The sequence below is a fragment of the Lampetra fluviatilis genome, chromosome 32 (assembly GCF_964198595.1).
Source record: "Lampetra fluviatilis chromosome 32, kcLamFluv1.1, whole genome shotgun sequence".
Classification (NCBI taxonomy): Eukaryota; Metazoa; Chordata; class Hyperoartia; order Petromyzontiformes; family Petromyzontidae; genus Lampetra; species Lampetra fluviatilis.
The window spans coordinates 5,008,361-5,027,610 of NC_136306.1; the positions used below are offsets into that span (position 1 = coordinate 5,008,361).

Below are 19,250 nucleotides of genomic sequence, written 5' to 3' on the forward strand. Positions count from 1 at the left end.
GCCTTCATAGGTGCTCGCTAACAGCCCTTGCCCCAACAGTCCGTTAAGGCCATGCGGGGGAGTTTGTGTTTTATTTATCTGCACTATGGATGCTAATACTCGAGCAGTTTACAAATGAGTGGCCAACACAACCTGCGCACGTCATGAGGACACAAGTCTGAGCGCGCCGTGCGGCCGTGGTGGAACGCACGTTGTGTACAAGGCGGCACATGGCCCAGAGTAGAAGTTGGGAAAAACATTTGTGGCAACTACTTGCTTGCACAGCCTTGTCAGTACCGCACTGCCGGAAGAGCGCCTCTCGTGCCCCCACGCTGCATCAGCCACGGCAATTGTTTGACCATGTGAGGGGTTGAGATCACCACCGATGTTGAGCCACGCACGAGAAGGAATCGCACGCGATTCACTGGGCTTGTGACGTAGCGCGCGAACCAGTGTGCTGCGACGAATTGAATTGCGCGATGGTGGGGACACGTCGCCGGCGTGGGGCGGCCTTCATCCAGCAGTAGATTGACAAAAGGCGTTATCGAGATGTCCGGCTTGGGCACGTGAGCAGCGTTAAATTATCCGGGACGTGACTCACAACATAAGAGCTTAACAGACTGACCCGGCAAAGTTAAAGCAAAACTCAACGGAGAAACAAAGACGACGCAAACCGCACTCTCAATGCACAGCAGCAGAATGATCAGCAGCAAGCACCTCCCCCCCCACGCCCACCAACACAACACAGTCCGGTCTCACTCGGCGTGCGTGTAAATGCGACAGCAAGACAACGCACAGAAACAGTGGACTTATGGATTTATTTCAGAGAGGGAAAAAAAAGAGACGGTCGGTCACAGGCAGAAGGAGGAGAGGAGGGTGGTGGTCTTCAGCCCGGCCAATTCAAAGTGTGCTTCTCGGCGAGACACCCAGGCACCGCGCGTTGCCGGCGGTACGGGGAAAGACACCGAGGGTGCCTGCGGTGACTCTGTGTCGATGGTGTAAAGATGGAGGCGGGGGAGGGGGGCTACGAAGAGGGCCCCCCACGTCTGTATAAAATCCAGGTTTTTGCGGAACACGTGAGTCGTCGTCGTCGCGGTGGTGGTGGATACCATCGCCCAGCTTCGAAATGAACAAGTTGCAGGTAATACTTATGTACAGCGAGCATTATCTTACATCACTCGGGGGAAATGAGTGAATGCATCCGTCGTGGCTATTCAATCAGGGTCGTCGCTAGTGCTCATCATCGATTTACAAATTAGCGACGCGCACGTACATAAACATATCGGACATTATGGATAACTTTGCATTTCCGTTACGCGAAATGAAAAAAATACGTTATGGCAGTATTCGTTATACACGGGGAGGGGGTGGTGCTGTGAAGACCAAAACTGAAAAGCGAACGAAACCTGACAAACGATCCGGGGCTGCGGACAGGTCCTCGGGGGTGTCGGGCTAACTGGTAGCAGCTCGTGGGGCTGGTTTTGGTGATTCGTCAAATTCTCAACGGCGGCGACGCTAGTGGCAAATCGTGGATCAAGTCGGCACCAGGTGGTTGTAGCGAAGTTCTGCCGCGTTGGTTGGGGTGCGCGGTTCGGGGCTGGTTTGCTCGTTTGTCAGGATGAGAATTAAGGCTCCTGCCAGGATCTCATTTATTAAACTGCTATGGTCACGGTTAGCTGGCGAGGTAGTTTTTAAGTGTCAGAGCTCGTGTCGAGCTCTCTCATTTGCAGAGGTTAGGGCTGCCGCATGATTGGCTAGTGTCTGATTGGTAAGTTTAGACGACGGCGTGGTGTCTGATTGGCTAGTTTAGACTATGGCGTAGTGTCTGATTGGCTAGTTTAGACTAGGGCGTAGTGTCTGATTGGTTAGTTTAGACGACGGCGTGGTGTCCGATTGGTTAGTTTATACGACGGCGTGGTGTCTGATTGGTTAGTTTAGACGACGGCGTAGTGTCTGATTGGCTAGTTTAGACGACGGCGTGGTGTCTGATTGGTTAGTTTAGACGAGGGCGTGGTGTCTGATTGATTAGTTTAGACTACGGTGTAGTGTCTGATTGGTTAGTTTAGACTACGGCGTGGTGTCTGATTGGCTAGTTTAGACTATGGCGTAGTGTCTGATTGGCTAGTTTAGACTAGGGCGTAGTGTCTGATTGGTTAGTTTAGACGACGGCGTGGTGTCTGATTGGTTAGTTTATACGACGGCGTGGTGTCTGATTGGTTAGTTTAGACGACGGCGTAGTGTCTGATTGGCTAGTTTAGACGACGGCGTAGTATCTGATTGGCTAGTTTAGACGAGGGCGTGGTGTGTGATTGGATCGTTAAGGGATAAGTATTTGGCCGGCTAGTTTGTTACGGTTCATATTCGTGTGTTCCGCTCCCCAAGTATTCGCCCCTTCCATTACCGAGTGAGGCCTCTTCACTTTTCATTTGCTTTTCAGTTGTGGGGTTAACAACACCAGTGGCTTGGCCCTTACTGGCAGCGGTGGGCAGCTCCCACACCGACACTGTGGCTGTACATTCGCCCTGGCAAAAATGAAAACAGGGTCTTCATGTAAACACCACGACCATCATCGTAATCCATATAAACACCGCCCATGACACGGCAACGGAACAACATGACGAGGCGATGTTCCGGGAAATGGCCCCTTGCTCAGCAGCAGAGGGCAGTGCGAACGGCACGTAACCATTCACACCGCACCGCATGTGCCCACCCCCCCCCCCCCCCCCGACTCCTGAGCGAATTCGATTGTGATCGGGATTCGGCTTCAGAATTTATATTTTCTGTCCCGTTTTCACCGTCTCAAATGTTGCCTCGTTTGTGCAGCTTTTCTCTGCTCCGTTAGCTTAAACGTAACATTCGCGAATCAGTCGTGTGTACAATTTCCGTAATTTGCATGAAATGTAAGAATAAACGATGACTCGCTCGCTCACGGGATCCATTGCGTGCATCGCGATTTTGATCGATTAATGGACGCGTCGTTACGGGGCCCAGAATCCAAGGCTCCGCTCACTGCCAATAGGGCCACGGGAGAGGGGGGGGGGATCTCAACATCGACGTGAACTCACAAACTTAAATAAAAACAATATTTCACAATAAAAACAAATCTCAAACGATTAAAATAAAAACGCAGTAACACCTTTGATTGCATCGCCTGTGCCAACGATGTAGACAGTCCGGCCGCCGGCCTTAAACTCACGCGGGCCGCGACTCAAATTAGTAATGCGCGGCGTATTTACATACAAGTTGATATACGGTAATTCCATGTAAACACTGCAAAAGAAAAACGAATTAGTGTAACATCAAAAGCTAAGCATGAACCGCACATGATTGAGATCCATAAAGCCCGACCTTCCACACATTTGATTCCTTCTAGATTTGAAGCTTTCGTGACTGCAAGGATTCATACTCTTAGTTTTGTCGGTAAAGTCACGTAGGTAAAAAATGAAATTTAAATTAATAAAAATACAATAATAATTGTATTCATTAATTTAATTTTTTACCTACGTGACTTTACCGACAAAACTAAGAGTACATTTGATTCCTACGTCTTTTTCTCTCTCCGACAGCGAGAACCCCTCGGGCACCCCCCCCCCCCCCCCGCGTGTGTCTCGCGTTGCTCATCCTCACGCCGGGCTCAGGTCGAATTCACGTGCGGGGAAGGCGATTCGGGGTGGCGGCAGCGGTTGAGGAAACCGGTTCAGCAGCGCTCCCGAGAGCGACGTAAATAAAACAAAACAAGGTCAAACAACATCCCCGTTGCTGTGGCCCTCCTCTTCCACACGAGGCTCAGCGAGGCTTTCCCCCCAGAGAAGACAAATAATGATGATGGTGAGAATGACGAGTCTTAATGTTTTCACGACGACAAGCCGCTTGCGATTCTGTGAAGCGGCGAATGTTTGCCCGCTGAAAAATGAATATTCGCCGCAGACATTCTGTTTATCGACGGAATAACAGCAGTCGCCTCTTAAAAGCCAACCAATGACGTCATCCACCCTAAAGATGGTTTACGCACGAACGGCCGCCTCAACCCCTTACCCTTGTCCATATCTGAGCACGTCTCAGTTACAGACTTAACAGGATATACAATAAAAAGGGAAAAAAAAATGACCGTGATAATATTGTTTCCATAGCAGCGCCCTTTGCAAACAAGGCTACATACGCAGTCGTCTTTGAAGCAGCGCATGTAACGATTCGCACATCCTTCGACTCGACGATACGTCATGGCAGCGCGATACAGTCGCCCCCGCCATAGGAATGCGGATTTTCCACTCCTGACTCTGGGGTGCCAATGGGAGAAATGAGCACCAATGCTTCAATAATGCTTATTTGAGCAGGAAATATTTTTTTGGGATTGCTGGTCTAATCTGTACCAGCAGGGTCGTTTGTACTGTCTGTTGAGAACGCTTCCACCTTGACGTCTCGTTCTCGATTTGTACGCGAGCGATTCAACGCGAGTACTGTGAACGTAAGAACCGAGTTTAATCGCCGAATCGATGGCACCGTTACACGCCCACTCTCGGAGCAACGCGGCAGACGGCCACAGTAAACTGTGAACGCCAAACATCCGCGCGTACGCGTGGACTGTGTATACGTAGGCCAGATCTGCAAACCCGGCGGGCGGAAGCGGACTTTGAAAAACATAATCGACCGCCAAAACCGGACAAATATCAAAGCTCCGTCTCGTCAGGTTGCGACTGTTTGTGTCGATTTCGAGCTCAAATTGTAACGAGCGAATCAAACTAACAAGCGTGCATATGTTACAGGAAGGTGCGATGCGCACAACCGATAGCGCTTATCTCCTAGCCGCACACTGTGTGCAGCTTCATCATTGAGAAAAGATAAAAACATAGAAATAGACTTGACACGTTGTGAAATGATATCGTCGTGGTGACATCACTGAGGTGCGATAACAAAGCCTTCCCCTGAAGTTACAACTTCACAGTTGCTTTCTCACTCAAGTTCCAAACTTCAAAAGAACAAAAAAGAATTGGGCAGGCCCGGGGACACAGCCTGAGCACATGACCTACAAGACAAGAACTAATTGTTATGTGAATTTGCTCTTCTTGCAAATAATAATGATAAAAAATAACACAACATAAAATATAACGGCGTCGTAAGCGACTAACACTCATTCGCTGTTTTTCATTGCACAATTTATCACTGCGGCTGTAGTTGCACGCGGCATCTGGTACAGGTACAGCGTGCGCACACACACACGGCACGAGTCCCTCCCGTCGTTTCGTTTCACACAACGGGAGCTCCGGCCCACGATCATCACTTCGATCGGCTAAAATGTGAAAATAAAACAACGCACGCACGACGTGTCATCCGTTTTACGTCGCCGGAAGCGCCACTAGCGACGGCAGATTTTCGCTTGTGAATCACCCCCCCCCCCCCCCGCTTGCAACATCGCAACTCACCGCGCGCATTTTTGCATATACCGTAGAAGCACACGCAACCGCTCGGTGCGTATGTACATATACACACCCGCGCGCGCTTCGATGCATAAGGTGTGCATAATTATATACAGCAAGTACAAAAAGACAAAGATCCCCCCCACCCCCTCCATGTATAGCCTTAACAGACAGTAGGGGCAAGTGCTGTTAGCGAGCACCGATGATGGCCAACACGGCACACGAGGTGGTGGGTGGCCAGCACCACGCCTGGCCGCCGCCTTTGTCGATGTTTACACACCACACCTAGTACTCAATTGAGACTGAGTCGACCTAGGAGGAGTCCAGGGACTGGTTAAGATATTCGTCATTGATGTTGACTGCCAGCGGGAATTGAACTCGGGTGGTCAGGTTCGTAGGGCAGCACGATAACCACTGCACCACCACTCCCGGTGGACATTGACACACAGACTCATGAACACGCAACTCCCTCGCCCTTGTCACTGCAAGATGCTCACGTGGCTTAACCGGCTGCCATTGACGCGACAGCCAGGTGTAGAAAGGATGCATCGATTAAAGTTTAATTCTTTATGCTTTACAATACACGTCTGGAATTGCGTGCCCAAGACAGGAGATTATATTACGACGAACGCAAATGTTACGACAAATTATAAGCCACGAGCGAAACCAGAACTGAGACATTTACGAGACAAAACCAGTTAATTTGAAAAAATTGTAAGCATGACCACCAAATTGCTGGATTATGACAATTCATGGCATCTCTGTGGGTTCCTCGTTATTTTCCTAAAGTGTTGATGTTTAACGCTTTAAAAGTTGCTTCTAATTGTGATCTGGGAGATCCTCGTCAGGTCTCAAGACTCCTGCAGGAATATTCTTCTTGGTGTGCTTGGCCGATGGACATCGTCCTGTGAGGAGTGCATTCCTCTTTGCGGGAATAAACCGGAACCTGGATAAACCTGGATAAACCCTACGTACGCGAGGGGACAGCACTCAACACGGACGACAAGTCGGTGATAGGCCACATTGGGTGCAGCGACTGCACAAAGCTTCTACCTCCTGAACGTGGCTGCAAGTCGACTATGGGGGCTTATCGATGCCACCCGCCATGCGGGGGCTGATCCCAGACGGGGGTCTGTTGGGGATGACCACCGCTCCTCCCCCACCAGACCCTGAAAATTAGCATTTTGTTGATTATTTATCTGAGAAAATTGATCAAATGTGTTTTTTTAATCGAGAGAGCCAGATGTAAAAAGATTTAAATTTTAGGACTGCCCCCCACTCCACCCTCTGCCCACCTTTTTGAAAAGTTTCCAGATCCGTCTCTGCCACCTTGGCCCTAGCGCATCACGACGCCACCGCCAGCCGACCCAATCGCGACATCGCCAGCATCACCGCTGCCTCCGTCCGGTGAGCGCTAAGGCAACAGGCTGTGAGATGTGGCACGCGCAACTACAACGACCCTGTCGCACGCGCTCACCGCTCTGCACGTGCGCGAGCACATATAAAGCGATTAAAAAAGACGCTGGGGAAAAACCATGCAAGGAAACGTTTTACAGTTCCACCGCCGAGAGCCTCGGGATGTAGGCACGCTGCGTGTGTTACTCTCTCCCCTCGCTCACCGTCGCTCAAAATGTGCTCATCGATTATTATTGTCGTCGCTGCAATTATTACTGACGTACAAATCGACATTATTAAATTGGTAATTTATCATCCGTGATGTCCGTGTCTTTCCATGTGGGGGGGGGGGGGGGGGGTTGTCGACGAAAATAAAACATGGGTGAGGGGGGGGTGGGGAACGAAATAGTGGCCTGGTGCCGGGCACAACTTCGACTCTCCCACCGACTGACCGACTCTGCGAGTTTCTCCGTTAAGTTTGCACGACCGGGCTGAAGGACGAGCCGGCGAGTGAGCAATTGAGCGGGTGACATTAGCCCGGGTCACATTAGCCCGGGTCACGCTCGAAGGATGACATCGCCGGAGGAGGGGGAAGGTGGGGGCGGCGGGATAGAGTCGCCCCTCGTGGCGGCAATCGTCCAGGGACTACGGAAAGTGTGGGGGCTTTGACAGACAGTGCAGAGGGATGCACTTCGGCCTAGTGGCTAGCTGCTTCTGGCTGTCCAACAGGCTCGCTGGCGCGCTTTGCACCGGCGAGGGAAGACGGAGCAGCAGAAAGAGGAGAGATGGGGAAGGGATGAAGGAAAGACAGGAGAGGAAGAAGGAAGAGACGTTGGTTAGTACGCAGCTGTGGAATCGTTCCTCCCCCCCCCCCCCCCCCCCCGTGTGGGTAGCATGCAGAGCGGGGGGAATCGTAGGCAGAGTGCCGGCGGGTAAATTGACGATGTGGTCTCTCTGCAGGGCGCTTGAATCACGATTCCCAAGACTGTGTGTAAAGTGCAATCAAAACGATGACAGAGTGACCGTGTCCGCGAGCTCTGCATTAAAGCCAACTTGTCCGGATTAAAATGTGAGATGCGTACGTACGTGTAGCATCTTCACGCGCTCGCACACACGTGCATACGCATACAAATGTGTTTCATTATAAAAAATATATAAAGTTAGACATTGTCACTTCTCATGCGTTCAATGTCCTGCCCTACAGGGAGGATAATTAAAAATTCCAAATTAATCTCTGGCATACGATGGCATACTCGGGGCAAGTAATTCTCAAATTCCAATCGCCACATTCCCATCCCCTCCCCCACCCACGGTGCAACCTTCCAGACTTACTGATGTTTTCCAATCTTCGTATAACGAATCAGCAACATGCTGCACACCCGATAATTGGTAATCACAGAGATCTGCATTGCGGTGGGCCACCAACGACTGGAATTTGACAAATACTTCTCTCGGCCAATGATGTTACATGCCCTTTCATGGTTGGTCCACGTAATATGCGTCCGTCAGGTTATCAGCTGAATCCACCATCACTTGCTCCCTTTGCCCACGGTCACCAACCTCCCACATCGCCACACCGACCGGTGAGGACGCGCACAGCCAAGTGAGGAGCGGGAAAAAGCGAAGTGCAAAGTGCGGCGCCGTAAGGGGGTGGGGCAAACAGGCAACAAATCGGTGAATCTGGTCCCACCAAATCGATCGTGCGCCCGCCCGTTCACCTTCACAAGGATCCAGATATTCAGCGCCTGTTCGCATGACACGGCGACGATAACCGTCGCAGCGTAAAACGCAGCAGCGCCTACCCTTGTGGAAAGGCCAAGGCGGAAGTTAGCGTTAAACTACAGAAAATCAACTGCAAATGGGTTGCTACGGAGATCATGCACACGTGTGGACATTTACAGCTCCTTTTCCAGGCAGCACAGTACAATGGATTTTGTTGTACTGCTCGCTGCTGCCCACAACGTGGCCCCCCGCAGCCCGTAACAAGGCCGTGGTTGCCCATACACATGCTGGCCGGGCGCCAACCTGCTTAGATTACGAGAATTGGCCACATTCCGGGTGATTTGGTCATAGGCTACGGAGGCGACGCTGAACGTAAATAAATGGCTGTTAATCGCTTTGGTGCATTTATTGCCCCGTTACAGTGGCGCACAAACACTGGAGGAGGGGTAATGGCCCTGTGTGCTGCGAGCAAATCACCCAGCGCACATTCTTACACCTCTTTTCCATTGGCACATCCGTGCCGTACCAGCGCAGGTCCCTCGCCGGTATAGGCGGTTTTTCATTGGATAATTGCCGAGTCAGAAAAGAGTTGCATTATTCATTGGCGAGGCTAAGAACAGGGATTAGTTTCTCACCAATTGTTTTCTGGGTGACAGTTAGATTGAAGTGGGTGGCACGTGACTCGATATCCGCAGCCCATAGAGCCAGAGGAATACTGGATGTGGTGATCAGCTTGAACTTAAGCTTGCTAAGAAGCCCTCTTATTCCACTGCCACGAATTTCCAGTTATAAGCAGGACGAGTTACTCAACTTAAACACAATTTAAAAGTAAAATTTCTCCTTTCGCTCTCATTGAAGGTGCTCAAAATGCATTATTTGGGAAAAACATAACGCAGACAAATAATTTATCCTTTTTCGAACTGGTAGAATAATTTTTTTCCATTTTTTAAATGTATTCTAAACATCCGTATAAATGTTGTTTGACATAAAGCACTCCGACATGTTGATGCGAAGTGAGCTGCATAAATGAAACCAATGCTGCTGAAAAGACGAATTCCCAGAAGGCCGTGTGGCAGTGCAAAAATAAGATATTTTTTTTAATGCGGAGACAAAATATGGGAAGGAGGCGTACACTTTGTTTATTTTGTTGCCTACATTCTCTATGACGATGGATGCTCAATTTTTATCGTATTTACCAAAAATAACGTGATTGAGGAATTACTCTTACATTTTACTCTATTAGATGGCGGCGCTTGCCCATTATGTTAGCTCTGCCTGGATAACCACGACCACCATCACCGCACCGAACACAACCAGTGTCCAGTTCTCACCCTTGGTCGATGAATGAAAATGTCTGGCCGTCCCCTTGCTGACGAGAGTCATTAAAACCCAGCCACGTTCCCGCAGTAACCCGGCGTGAAACTAGAAATTCCGCTCACGTCCCCCCCCGGTCTCAGTTGCGCATGAAGCAAGTGAGTGGTGAAACCAGTATCAAACAGATTTGTTTTGTTTAAATGCCGCCAAATTCTCCGAAACGCACACCTGTGTGCTCACGCACACGTGCACACGTGCACACACACACGGACATGCGCGGCAATGTTGCGAAAAAAAACTACAGCTCCGAAAAATACCGCAGCAGCCAATCGGAGGGGGTTTTGTGCAACGAACAGGATGTACATTTGGTATTCACGCCGTTTTTGGAGTGCAGTGCTCTCACGAAGGCGCTGCATTTCAGACAGTCTGCATTAGGATTGAGTTTCAGAAGAAAGCTAATGATTTAGATATTTTATTTTAGTAACAAATTCCCAACCTTTTGTAGAATTTTCGGCTCATTTACATTTCACGGGTGGGATTGACGGTCAGGGTGTCATGGCTGGCAATTGGCTGCAGCGCTATTTCTTCAGGGCGGTAGCGTTTCTTCATTGCGACGATGCCGATGACACGAGGACTTCCGGCATGCGATGAAGAGAGCGAGGGTTGAGATATTGGCTTCCTCAATGCAGACAAGGCTTGTGAAAAAGAATGCCAACATGGGCGGGCGACACAGGCAACGTGATATACACACGTGAGGCTTTTACACTGAACTGCATACAAGTAAATATATATTCACATGTACACACGTGTGCGCGTGTGTGTATATGCGTCTATGTATAAGAACTGGTTCAGATATCGCTCACCACTGATGTTAGCCGTGGCCGGGAATCGAACACAAATTGCTGGATTCATCGTACATTGTGCTGAACGTTACACCACTACTCTACACACACACCCTGCCCCCCCCCAGTAAATAAATAAGTATGAATCCAGCAACCCAGGTGTCCCAGGGTATTTTCAAACAACACGTGATAGTTTTGTAATCATAACAATAAAATGTGCCTATGCGGTGTTGTGGCGAGCTGTTATCAGTCCAGCCTTGACGTGTCTGCCACGGCCCCATGGGTGAAAATAGGTTGTTCACAATGCTACACAATATACCTTCACCGATTCACTAGAAACGGGGTCAGCTTACTGCTATCAGACACCTCTCGATTTGCCTCTATACGCTCATCACACGAGGCGAGCGACGCATAAACAATGGCACTCAGGCATCAGCTGGCATGCTCTTCGTTAGGATTTGGGTGATAGCCGGGATCGCAAGCCCATTTGTTGAGACCGTGCACTGCAGCGGCATACTCCTGTGTGTGAAAAGGCTGACGCACTGGCTGACCTGATCGTAATATAATTATATAATCATTGAGCTCTGCTATGAAAGATGACTATTGCCTGAAACGTCAGCTGTGAAATATACAGTATGTATCTTTTTTCCTATTCGGGTTATGTTATTGACGAGTTTGTTTATTTATTTGTATTATACCTGTGCTTGTGGACCGCTGCCAAGGGGATATCGCAAGGAAAATGTCGTTTAATTTTTATCGTAATCAGGCGATTTTTTTTCAGGGCAGCATAGATTCGGAAGCTCTACTGCGAACTGAACCAGACTCGCAGCCAAAGCAAACAAACAAATTCGTGTGATTTTGGCCGACTCAACTTGGGAGGTGCGATATGCAATCAATAGAGGGCTGAGGTGTAACAGCAACATTGTCACGTGACAGCCCTGCAGGCAGCTCAATTATCTCTGAAAAGCGATCAATGTTTGTGCACGAGCTCTCTCAAGCAGGCCTGACTTGCCGGTCCTGATTGTCTGCAATTATTCTGCAGGGGCGGTAGTGGCCGTGAACTCAATTATAAAATGATGAAGCTGAAACTCTTCATCAGGGCGTACAGAATCATCGTCGTCGGTTACTGAATGACTGGTGAGTGCCAGGAGGTTAAATACCAGACTCGTAACAAAATTCAGTTAAATTCCAATCGTTGCCGGCAGCGCAATTTCACCAGGTTAAGGAATTTCCATTCGAAATTATCGAAGATAGCAGTGGACCACCCTGTGTTACAGAAAAGCCCCATAAAATCCCATCGCAGCACCGCTCTCTTTCTACGTAAGCCACTTATCCACATTCTGGGCCAGGTTTGATGTGACTCAGAGTGTGGAAGGGGCAAATGTCAATACAACAAGATTTCTTCAGAGATAAATACTATTTTTTTTCTCAGACCTCATATATTTGCGGAATCAGGTGAAAAGCTCATTGAATGTGATGTTTTTTGTTGTTGTGTGAGCAGTCATTGGCAACAAGGCCATTACTCGCTCCACCTGCGAGCGAGATTTAATCACGGGCGGCTGAAACTAGGGGGGACAAGAACCTCGGCTCTCAGCTGTGACGGCTTATTGTCTTTAAAATCCTAAACCACCCGGGCGGCCACCCCGACATATTCCAGGCTTTAACGACGACTGCCATCGTCTGTCCCGAGTGCCATTACTTGTGCTGTCGTCAAACATCTGTGGCCCAGCGAGAAATCCGCTCCTTTCCAATTTCCCAGTGAGCATGTGGGCACCGCAAGGACCGAAACATCATCACCTGTGGTCAACGACGTCACCTGTGGTCGCACCGCTCACGTGTTCACAGCTGAAGGAACGTCTGTCTGCTCGCGCAGGAGCTGCCAGCCCATGCATGCGGTAAGCGGCATGCACAGCCGTGAGGTGCGGCACGCCAAGCGCCACGGACGGGGCGCCACGCGAACCGCGCCAAAGCCGTGCCCGGAGGCGAGTGTGCCGCTCGAGTTGTGCCGCGTGAGTTGTGCCGCGTGAGTTGTGCCGCGTGAGTTGTGCCGCGTGAACGGTGTCGCATGGCGAGTGCCACGATGGCTTTAGCCGCCTGGCGCCGGTCGCGCGGGGGCCCGTCGCCGCCTTCGCCCGGGGGACGCCGCGCGACCGACGCCGACGCTCCGCCGTGCCGACAATCCGCCCGCGCCACACTCTGGCCGCGTCGCGCGTTACGTCTCGTGTCTCCCGGTCGCGCTCACTGCCGCGTGCCGGGCGAGCGGCCGGCTCGCGGCCCTGCTCGCGCCGTCGTCAGCGCGGTTTATCGACGGCGACCGCTGTTGCGGAGCCGTCCACGGCGGAATGATCCACGTCAAGGGCCTGATGCAAAGGTGGGGGCGTGGGGGTTGGGGAATGGCGGTGGCGGAAAGCGAAACGGTGAAATGGACGGAGCTGATCAACGCGGGAAAGCAACGTGGGGGCACGTGACTCGGCACTGGGAACCCGCGTGCAAACTGGGACCCTGGATACAGGGAGGTCGAAATAGACCGGCGGCGCAAGTGCAGGCGGCCGAGCGCGCGAGGTTAATTTATCTTATTTTTAAAAACGTGTGTATATATAACGCGCGGGCCACACGCACACAAGAACGCCGCCACCGTGTGCGCTCGACACTATATTTACGAAGCGGCGAGAGCACACGTACCGGCGTAGGATAAACGCATGGCGGTTCTCGGCCGCCGCACGCCGCACTGCGCCGAACACCGCACTGCACGTCGGCCCCGTGCACCGTGACCTCCAGTGCCGGTCGGCCCCGTCCCAGCAAACAGTATCAACCCCAGCGGTGATTCTGCATTTCCCCCATTTTTTTACTTATCTTTCCCCATAATTGACATTACCAATACCCCCCAATTGTGTGTTTTGTTGAATCAAATGCTATCCCCCTCCCCCCCACCCTCCCCGCCCCCCCCCGCAGTCGTGTTCCTTTACCTGTAGTTACTGGGAGACGGCCTCTTCTCTACTGCTGTGTTGCACTGTGGCGACAGGGTTGGATAAGACTGCTCACAATCTACGTAGAGTCCATTAAGAGACGGGCGATTAGATGCGGACGCGAGGTGGCGCTCACCCAACGCGACAGCACAACGCGGCGGGGCGGGTAGGGGGGAGACAACAGCTGCATTGTGGGGGAAAGGGGGAGCCAGTGGGAGGAGGGGGTGACCTGTGGGACCTCTCTCCTCTCCCCACCCACCCCGTGGGGCAGTGGCCGGAAGGACGGATGGCCACAAGGGGCCTGCGTCTGCAGTGTTTGTCGCTTAAGCGTGCCGGAATTCTTGCCACGCTGCACGGCAATGCGCAAAGAGATTGCGGGAAAATTATGTTGCCGCTTGCTTACACCACCCCACCAATCAGGCAGCCAATCAATAGCCTCGCCAACTAATAACACAGCCAATCATTTATGCAAATTCTTCAACCAGTAACCCAGCCACCCACTCCACCCAGCCAATCAGACAGCCAACTAATAACACAGCCAATAACGAAGTTAATCATTCAGCTACCAATCCAGTTCCCCACCCAGCCAATAACCCTGACGACACAACTGCCCAGCCAATTGGTAACCCAAACACAGAGCTAAACATTCAGCCACCAACCCAGCCACCTATCCAATCAATAACCCAGTTAATCACCCAAACAACCAGTTAACCAATCAAGACACGCATTCAGCTTTGCACCCAGCCAATCGATTATCTAGCCATTCATCGAGCTTATCGCTGAGGTACCTGAGCAGCAGTCACTCACCCCCTCAGATGTTCACCAGCCAACCCACCCATCCACCGTACGACACAACCACTAAAACACATGAGCAACCTGCCCACCCACCCTTCCACCCAGCCAGTCTCCCACTCACTCGGCCACTTATTAGTCTGGCTGCCTGCTATCTCTCTCAGCTGATCCCAGCTTCTGTTTCTCCCCTCTGAGCGGGACTCTACTCCATCCTTAACTCAACCTCCACAAAGAGGACGCGTAATAACGCAGAGCCAGATGAGGGGGTGGGGGGGAGGAGGGAGTGGGCACGGAGGAGGGGGGCGGTTGCAACTCCGCATCACGCGGGCCAAATTTAGACTCGGCGTGCGGAAAAGGCTGGGTCAGCACGGTTAAAATTCCCCCGTGTGAAACGCCGCCACTGCAAAAGCCACTCGCTGCTGCTGAAACACGCTGGCGCGCCAGTGGAGTGTGCCGCCTGGGTTAAAAGCGGACGCCGAGCGGCGGGCGTCACGGCATTAATTTGGTTAGAAATCGCGGTCGGTGCAGGCCACGAGGAGGGTTAAGTGGAAGCGTTCGCGCGTTAACAGGTTAAGTGAGTCGCTCGCTGTGCGGCCGGCTCGCGATCCCAGATCATCGACGACAGAGGCAATCGTTAAATTGTCAGTTGCGGTCGCATCTCCAAATAATTCATCGGCCAAGCGGCCTCCGGCCCCCTCACCCTTCCACCCTTGTGCCGGTGACTGCAGAATGCCAAACTCCGTTAAGGCACAACTGAATAGTCTTTTTCCGGTAATTTAATTTTCAACACTACGACACTGCAAAAGAATACAATGGAATACAACTGTGTAGTAGTCGTAAAAAAAAAGGCGTTAATTTCAAGTTACTGCGGCCTTGGGGATGCGTTAAGGGTAGAACTTACGTACGTAGAACTTCTGTAGGGTACAAATGCAGGTTGATTTTAAAAGTTTGTGTTTGCGGTTCAGGGAAGAAAGGCACAGTCCGCGAGGTGACCTTCAAACATTTTACTTAACAAACATGGCGGGTGCGAGCACATCGGTCACCCGCGCGACCCGCACACTCTGACGCGCCACAATATTCGCCGCCACCCTATGTACACTTCACCGAAAAGTCAAAATAAAAAGACGTCGACTAAAATAAATAAAACTCAAGAGTTCTCCACTTTCGTATTGTTTCGTGCGTTTTTTCCTTCGTTGGGCCTTGACTGGGCCGGCGGCGGTCCTCTGCCGCCAGCCGTCGCCGCTTGCACCGCTCTGCCCTCAGCCGCCGCCATCGCGGCCACCACCGCTGCGCCGTCCATGGCCGACGCGTTAAACATGGCCTGCACGGCGGCGGTGACACCGTCGGCCGTGGCGCCGTGCCTCTGACTTACTTTGGGGCTGGGGGCCTTGGCTCGCAGGCCGGCACGCGGCTTCCCGCGCCGCGTCTGCTCGTGGTCAAACTCGAGGTCCTCGAGGCGCTGCGTGAGCGCCAGCTTCTGCTGGATCGCGGCGCGCAGCAGCGAGTTCAGCGTCTTCTTCTCGTCCTCCGCCGCCGCCAGCTGCCGCTGCATCTCGTCCAGCTGCGACACGTACTCGTCGCACCTGTCGTCACGCCGTGGGGGTGAAGGCGGGAGTCGGAGGGGGGCGGGGAGTAGGGAGGTTGGGGGGCGGGTGCAGGCAGGCAAGCGAGCGGGTGGTCGGGCGTATGCGCACACGTACACAAACGCAGGTACACGCACGCGTGCGCACACACGCACGCGCACACACGCACGCGCGCAGACACACGCACACGCGAGCATGTGAGCAAGCGAAGCGCAAGCGCGCGTTCGAGATGATCGGAGACCCGGGCGGGATGGGGGGGCGACACGCGGACCTACGCGCGCTCGCCGCAAGCTCGCGGAAGATGGGATGCTCGCGAAAAACGTGCGCGGGGGCGGCGCGGGTGGCAGTGGGTGGAGTGTGCACGCGCAGGCCACACGCACCACATGGAGAAACAATGCAGGCTCGAGTTATTCCGACAGGCACCGACAGCGGGCGTGGTCGGAGGTCCCAAACTAACTCATCGGGACCGCCCAGCGTTTCTGCCAAGCGTCAAACAGGCACGCTACCACGATGGACAACGGCACAATGCCTGCAGCTTTGCGCTGCTGTGATCACGCACCGTAGTTCCCCCCCGACTTAAATAGCCGTGAAACTGTATAAATGGGATCATCCGTGTAAAAAATCTAATTTTATAAGAGCCGTATACCAAATTCTCGGCGTGTATCGTCCATCCATGGATAAAAGAAGATTCTTACGTTCATGATACAGTGCATCGTGTCGTGCACGTGAAAACATATTTACAATTTGTAAAAACTGTATGCGAATGACAAAGATGAAGCAAAAAAATGAAAACTACTAATGAGAAAGGAAAAAGAAAGCAGGAGATGCAACAACACAAACGAGACGATAAAAATGAGACAAAAAGGGACTCGCATTTTGAATCCAATCGCGACACCCAAATCGTGACAATTCACCGAATAGCGAGGTGCACAAAATGTAACCGGACCATGCAACAGCAGACGCAGCAGCAGCACACAAACCTGCAGCCCAACTTCAACCTAACAGGCCAACTACGTCCGATTAAGGCTCAACACACCCCCTCTCTTCCAAGACATGCCAAGTCAACAACAGCGGCTGTCACCGTGGAACGGGTGGCTCAAGATCCAGTAACATAGCTAAGGGGGCCAACCAACAACGAGGAGTGGAGAGACTCGCGGAAAATTGAAAACTTTGCCAAGCACGGCGTTAACGGGGCTTTGAAAGCCACGGCCAAAAGAACTGTCAGGTGCATTCAAGCATATGCTGGTCCCCGGCCATAGAAATGCAGAATTTCCACCACACGACCTATAGCCACTAAATGAAGACGTGCGCCACTTCCTGACGCTCGCTTTTGCAGGGAGACTCGTTGAGTTTTTGAATCTCGGTTCACGTGTCACGTCCATGGGTCAAAACAAGATCGTCACCATTACATGCAGCCTCTTTGTCAATCGACTGCTGGATTAAGTGCAGAGACCGCTCCAAGGAGATGCCGGTAAAGGAAATGACCATGCCACAATGGGCCAAGGGAGCAATGGATGAGCAGAAAGAAGCTCAGGGACACCCACAAAGAGTGGCATCACCTCACACTCCTTCAAACATAATCACACCGCAATTCTTAGCTCTGAAGTCCAGTAAATATATTGGCAGGGACACCATGAGCGGTTGCTTTTAAGTGGCATTAGGATGTATACCGACGCTCGCCAAAGGAATATAGAATTTCCACAGCTGGTTTCGCCGTCACCGAGAGAGAAGCAGCGACTCACGGTCACCCCGTGGCTCTTCACTCCAAGTGAACAAAACTGTTGGCGGGGAACTGTCAGCGGTTTCATTTAACAGCCAGGGCCAGCAGTCAGCTGGTCGCCAGGCGCATTAGGGCTCCGAGACACGCCGCGCGGTGCCAGGAGTAACGGCCGGGAGGGCGGGGGGGGGGGGAGCCGACGGCGTGATCGATGTCCTCTAACGCTCTGGCTGTTGTCTCGCAGGAGAAGCTTGGACCAACCAGAAGGTTTCAGGACTTCAGCTGAACGAATTAAAATTGTCTTAAAAAACATTTCTTTGTTTTTTTCCCCCAAGTTTGTTCCCCTTCGTGCCATCGGCGACATGGCACGAGACGATGAATCCATTCGGATCCCTCGCACAGAGGTGCGGAGAACCGGTCCGTGGAAGAAGATATCATGGAACTGCTTCTGAAATCGCTTCAAGTGACCTCACCATCCACACTGGGGAGCAGCACTCTTCCACCGCGCCCCCAGAACAATTCCATCAATTTTCACGATTCAACTCAATCATTAATTACGAGAGAAAAGCAGATGGGTATGGACAGGGTTTTGGATAGAATTGGTTCAGAGCCACAGATCGGCTGCAATGCTAGCCTCAGGGCTCCAGTCAAAGTGTTTGGCTCTACAGCGCTGAGCGGCGGCCGAGACAGGCCGGGCCAGTCAGCATAAGGGCAGGGAAAGGGCGGGACCGGGTGGAGAGGGAAGGTGCGAGGGCAGGGAAGGGCAGCTCTGTGTGAGGGTACCTCGTGGCGAACATGGCGCGTAGCGAGGAGAAGGTGGCGGCGTCCTCCTTGAGTGCCTTGAGCTCGTTGCGCAGCTTCATCATCGTCTCCGTCACCATCGACTTCTCGTTGTCGTACTTGCTCTTCAGGTTCCCCAGCGCCACCTCCGCCGTCTGCTCGGTGGCGACAACCACCAATACGGTTAACGACAACCGGGACGTACAGCCGATTCACCGAACAGAAATTGTAATGGACTACGTTTTCGTTGTTGTAGATTACTTTAAAAAGGTGGCCACCCGGACATCCGGTCTCCAGATGACTGGAAATCCCCTATAAGGCACACCCAACGTGTTTGATAAACTGGTCGGTACAACGCGCCCTTGGGTAATCATGTTATCTGTGATTTGATTGGAAGCATTATTTCTGGTTGTCCGCATGTAAAAGCAGTGATCAGAGGAGCCTCGATTTTGGGTATATTATAATTGTTCTTTTATTTTTAGAACGAATGCTGGCCATGATCGCCGGCAACAATTGCCTGGAATTGCCTGAGTTTATTATAGCCTTGAGGGGGTGGGGTGATCAGGGTGACCGACAACCAGGTCGCAAAGCTGAAAAAGGGCGATTAAAATTTATAAGTACGGACAACTGTACAGTTTTTACCCAAATTCGCGGATGCGTCACAAAGCGTGGTTACAATGGGCGAAACGTAGACACACGCACGTCATGCAACAGATGAGAAATGGACAAACGGACAGGATTATTAC

General features: G+C 51.8%; 1 protein-coding gene across 7 annotated transcripts in view; it reads right to left on the bottom strand.

Moving 5' to 3' along the window:
- Window positions 1-778: 778 nt before the first annotated feature.
- LOC144943670 (protein bicaudal D homolog 2-like) overlaps window positions 779-19,250 on the bottom strand; it is a 56,178-nt gene continuing 37,706 nt past the window's right edge. For 2 of the 7 annotated variants that reach the window (XM_078871371.1, XM_078871369.1), the window contains exons 11-15: window positions 18,508-18,659; window positions 15,797-16,007; window positions 13,633-13,676; window positions 12,883-13,026; window positions 779-7,530 (exon numbers count right to left, since the gene is read on the bottom strand). In XM_078871371.1, the coding sequence (XP_078727497.1) occupies window positions 7,434-7,530; window positions 12,883-13,026; window positions 13,633-13,676; window positions 15,797-16,007; window positions 18,508-18,659 (648 nt within the window). In that variant the 3' untranslated portion in view covers window positions 779-7,433. The other 5 variants (XM_078871370.1, XM_078871372.1, XM_078871373.1 and 2 more) reach the window with 5 other exon arrangements.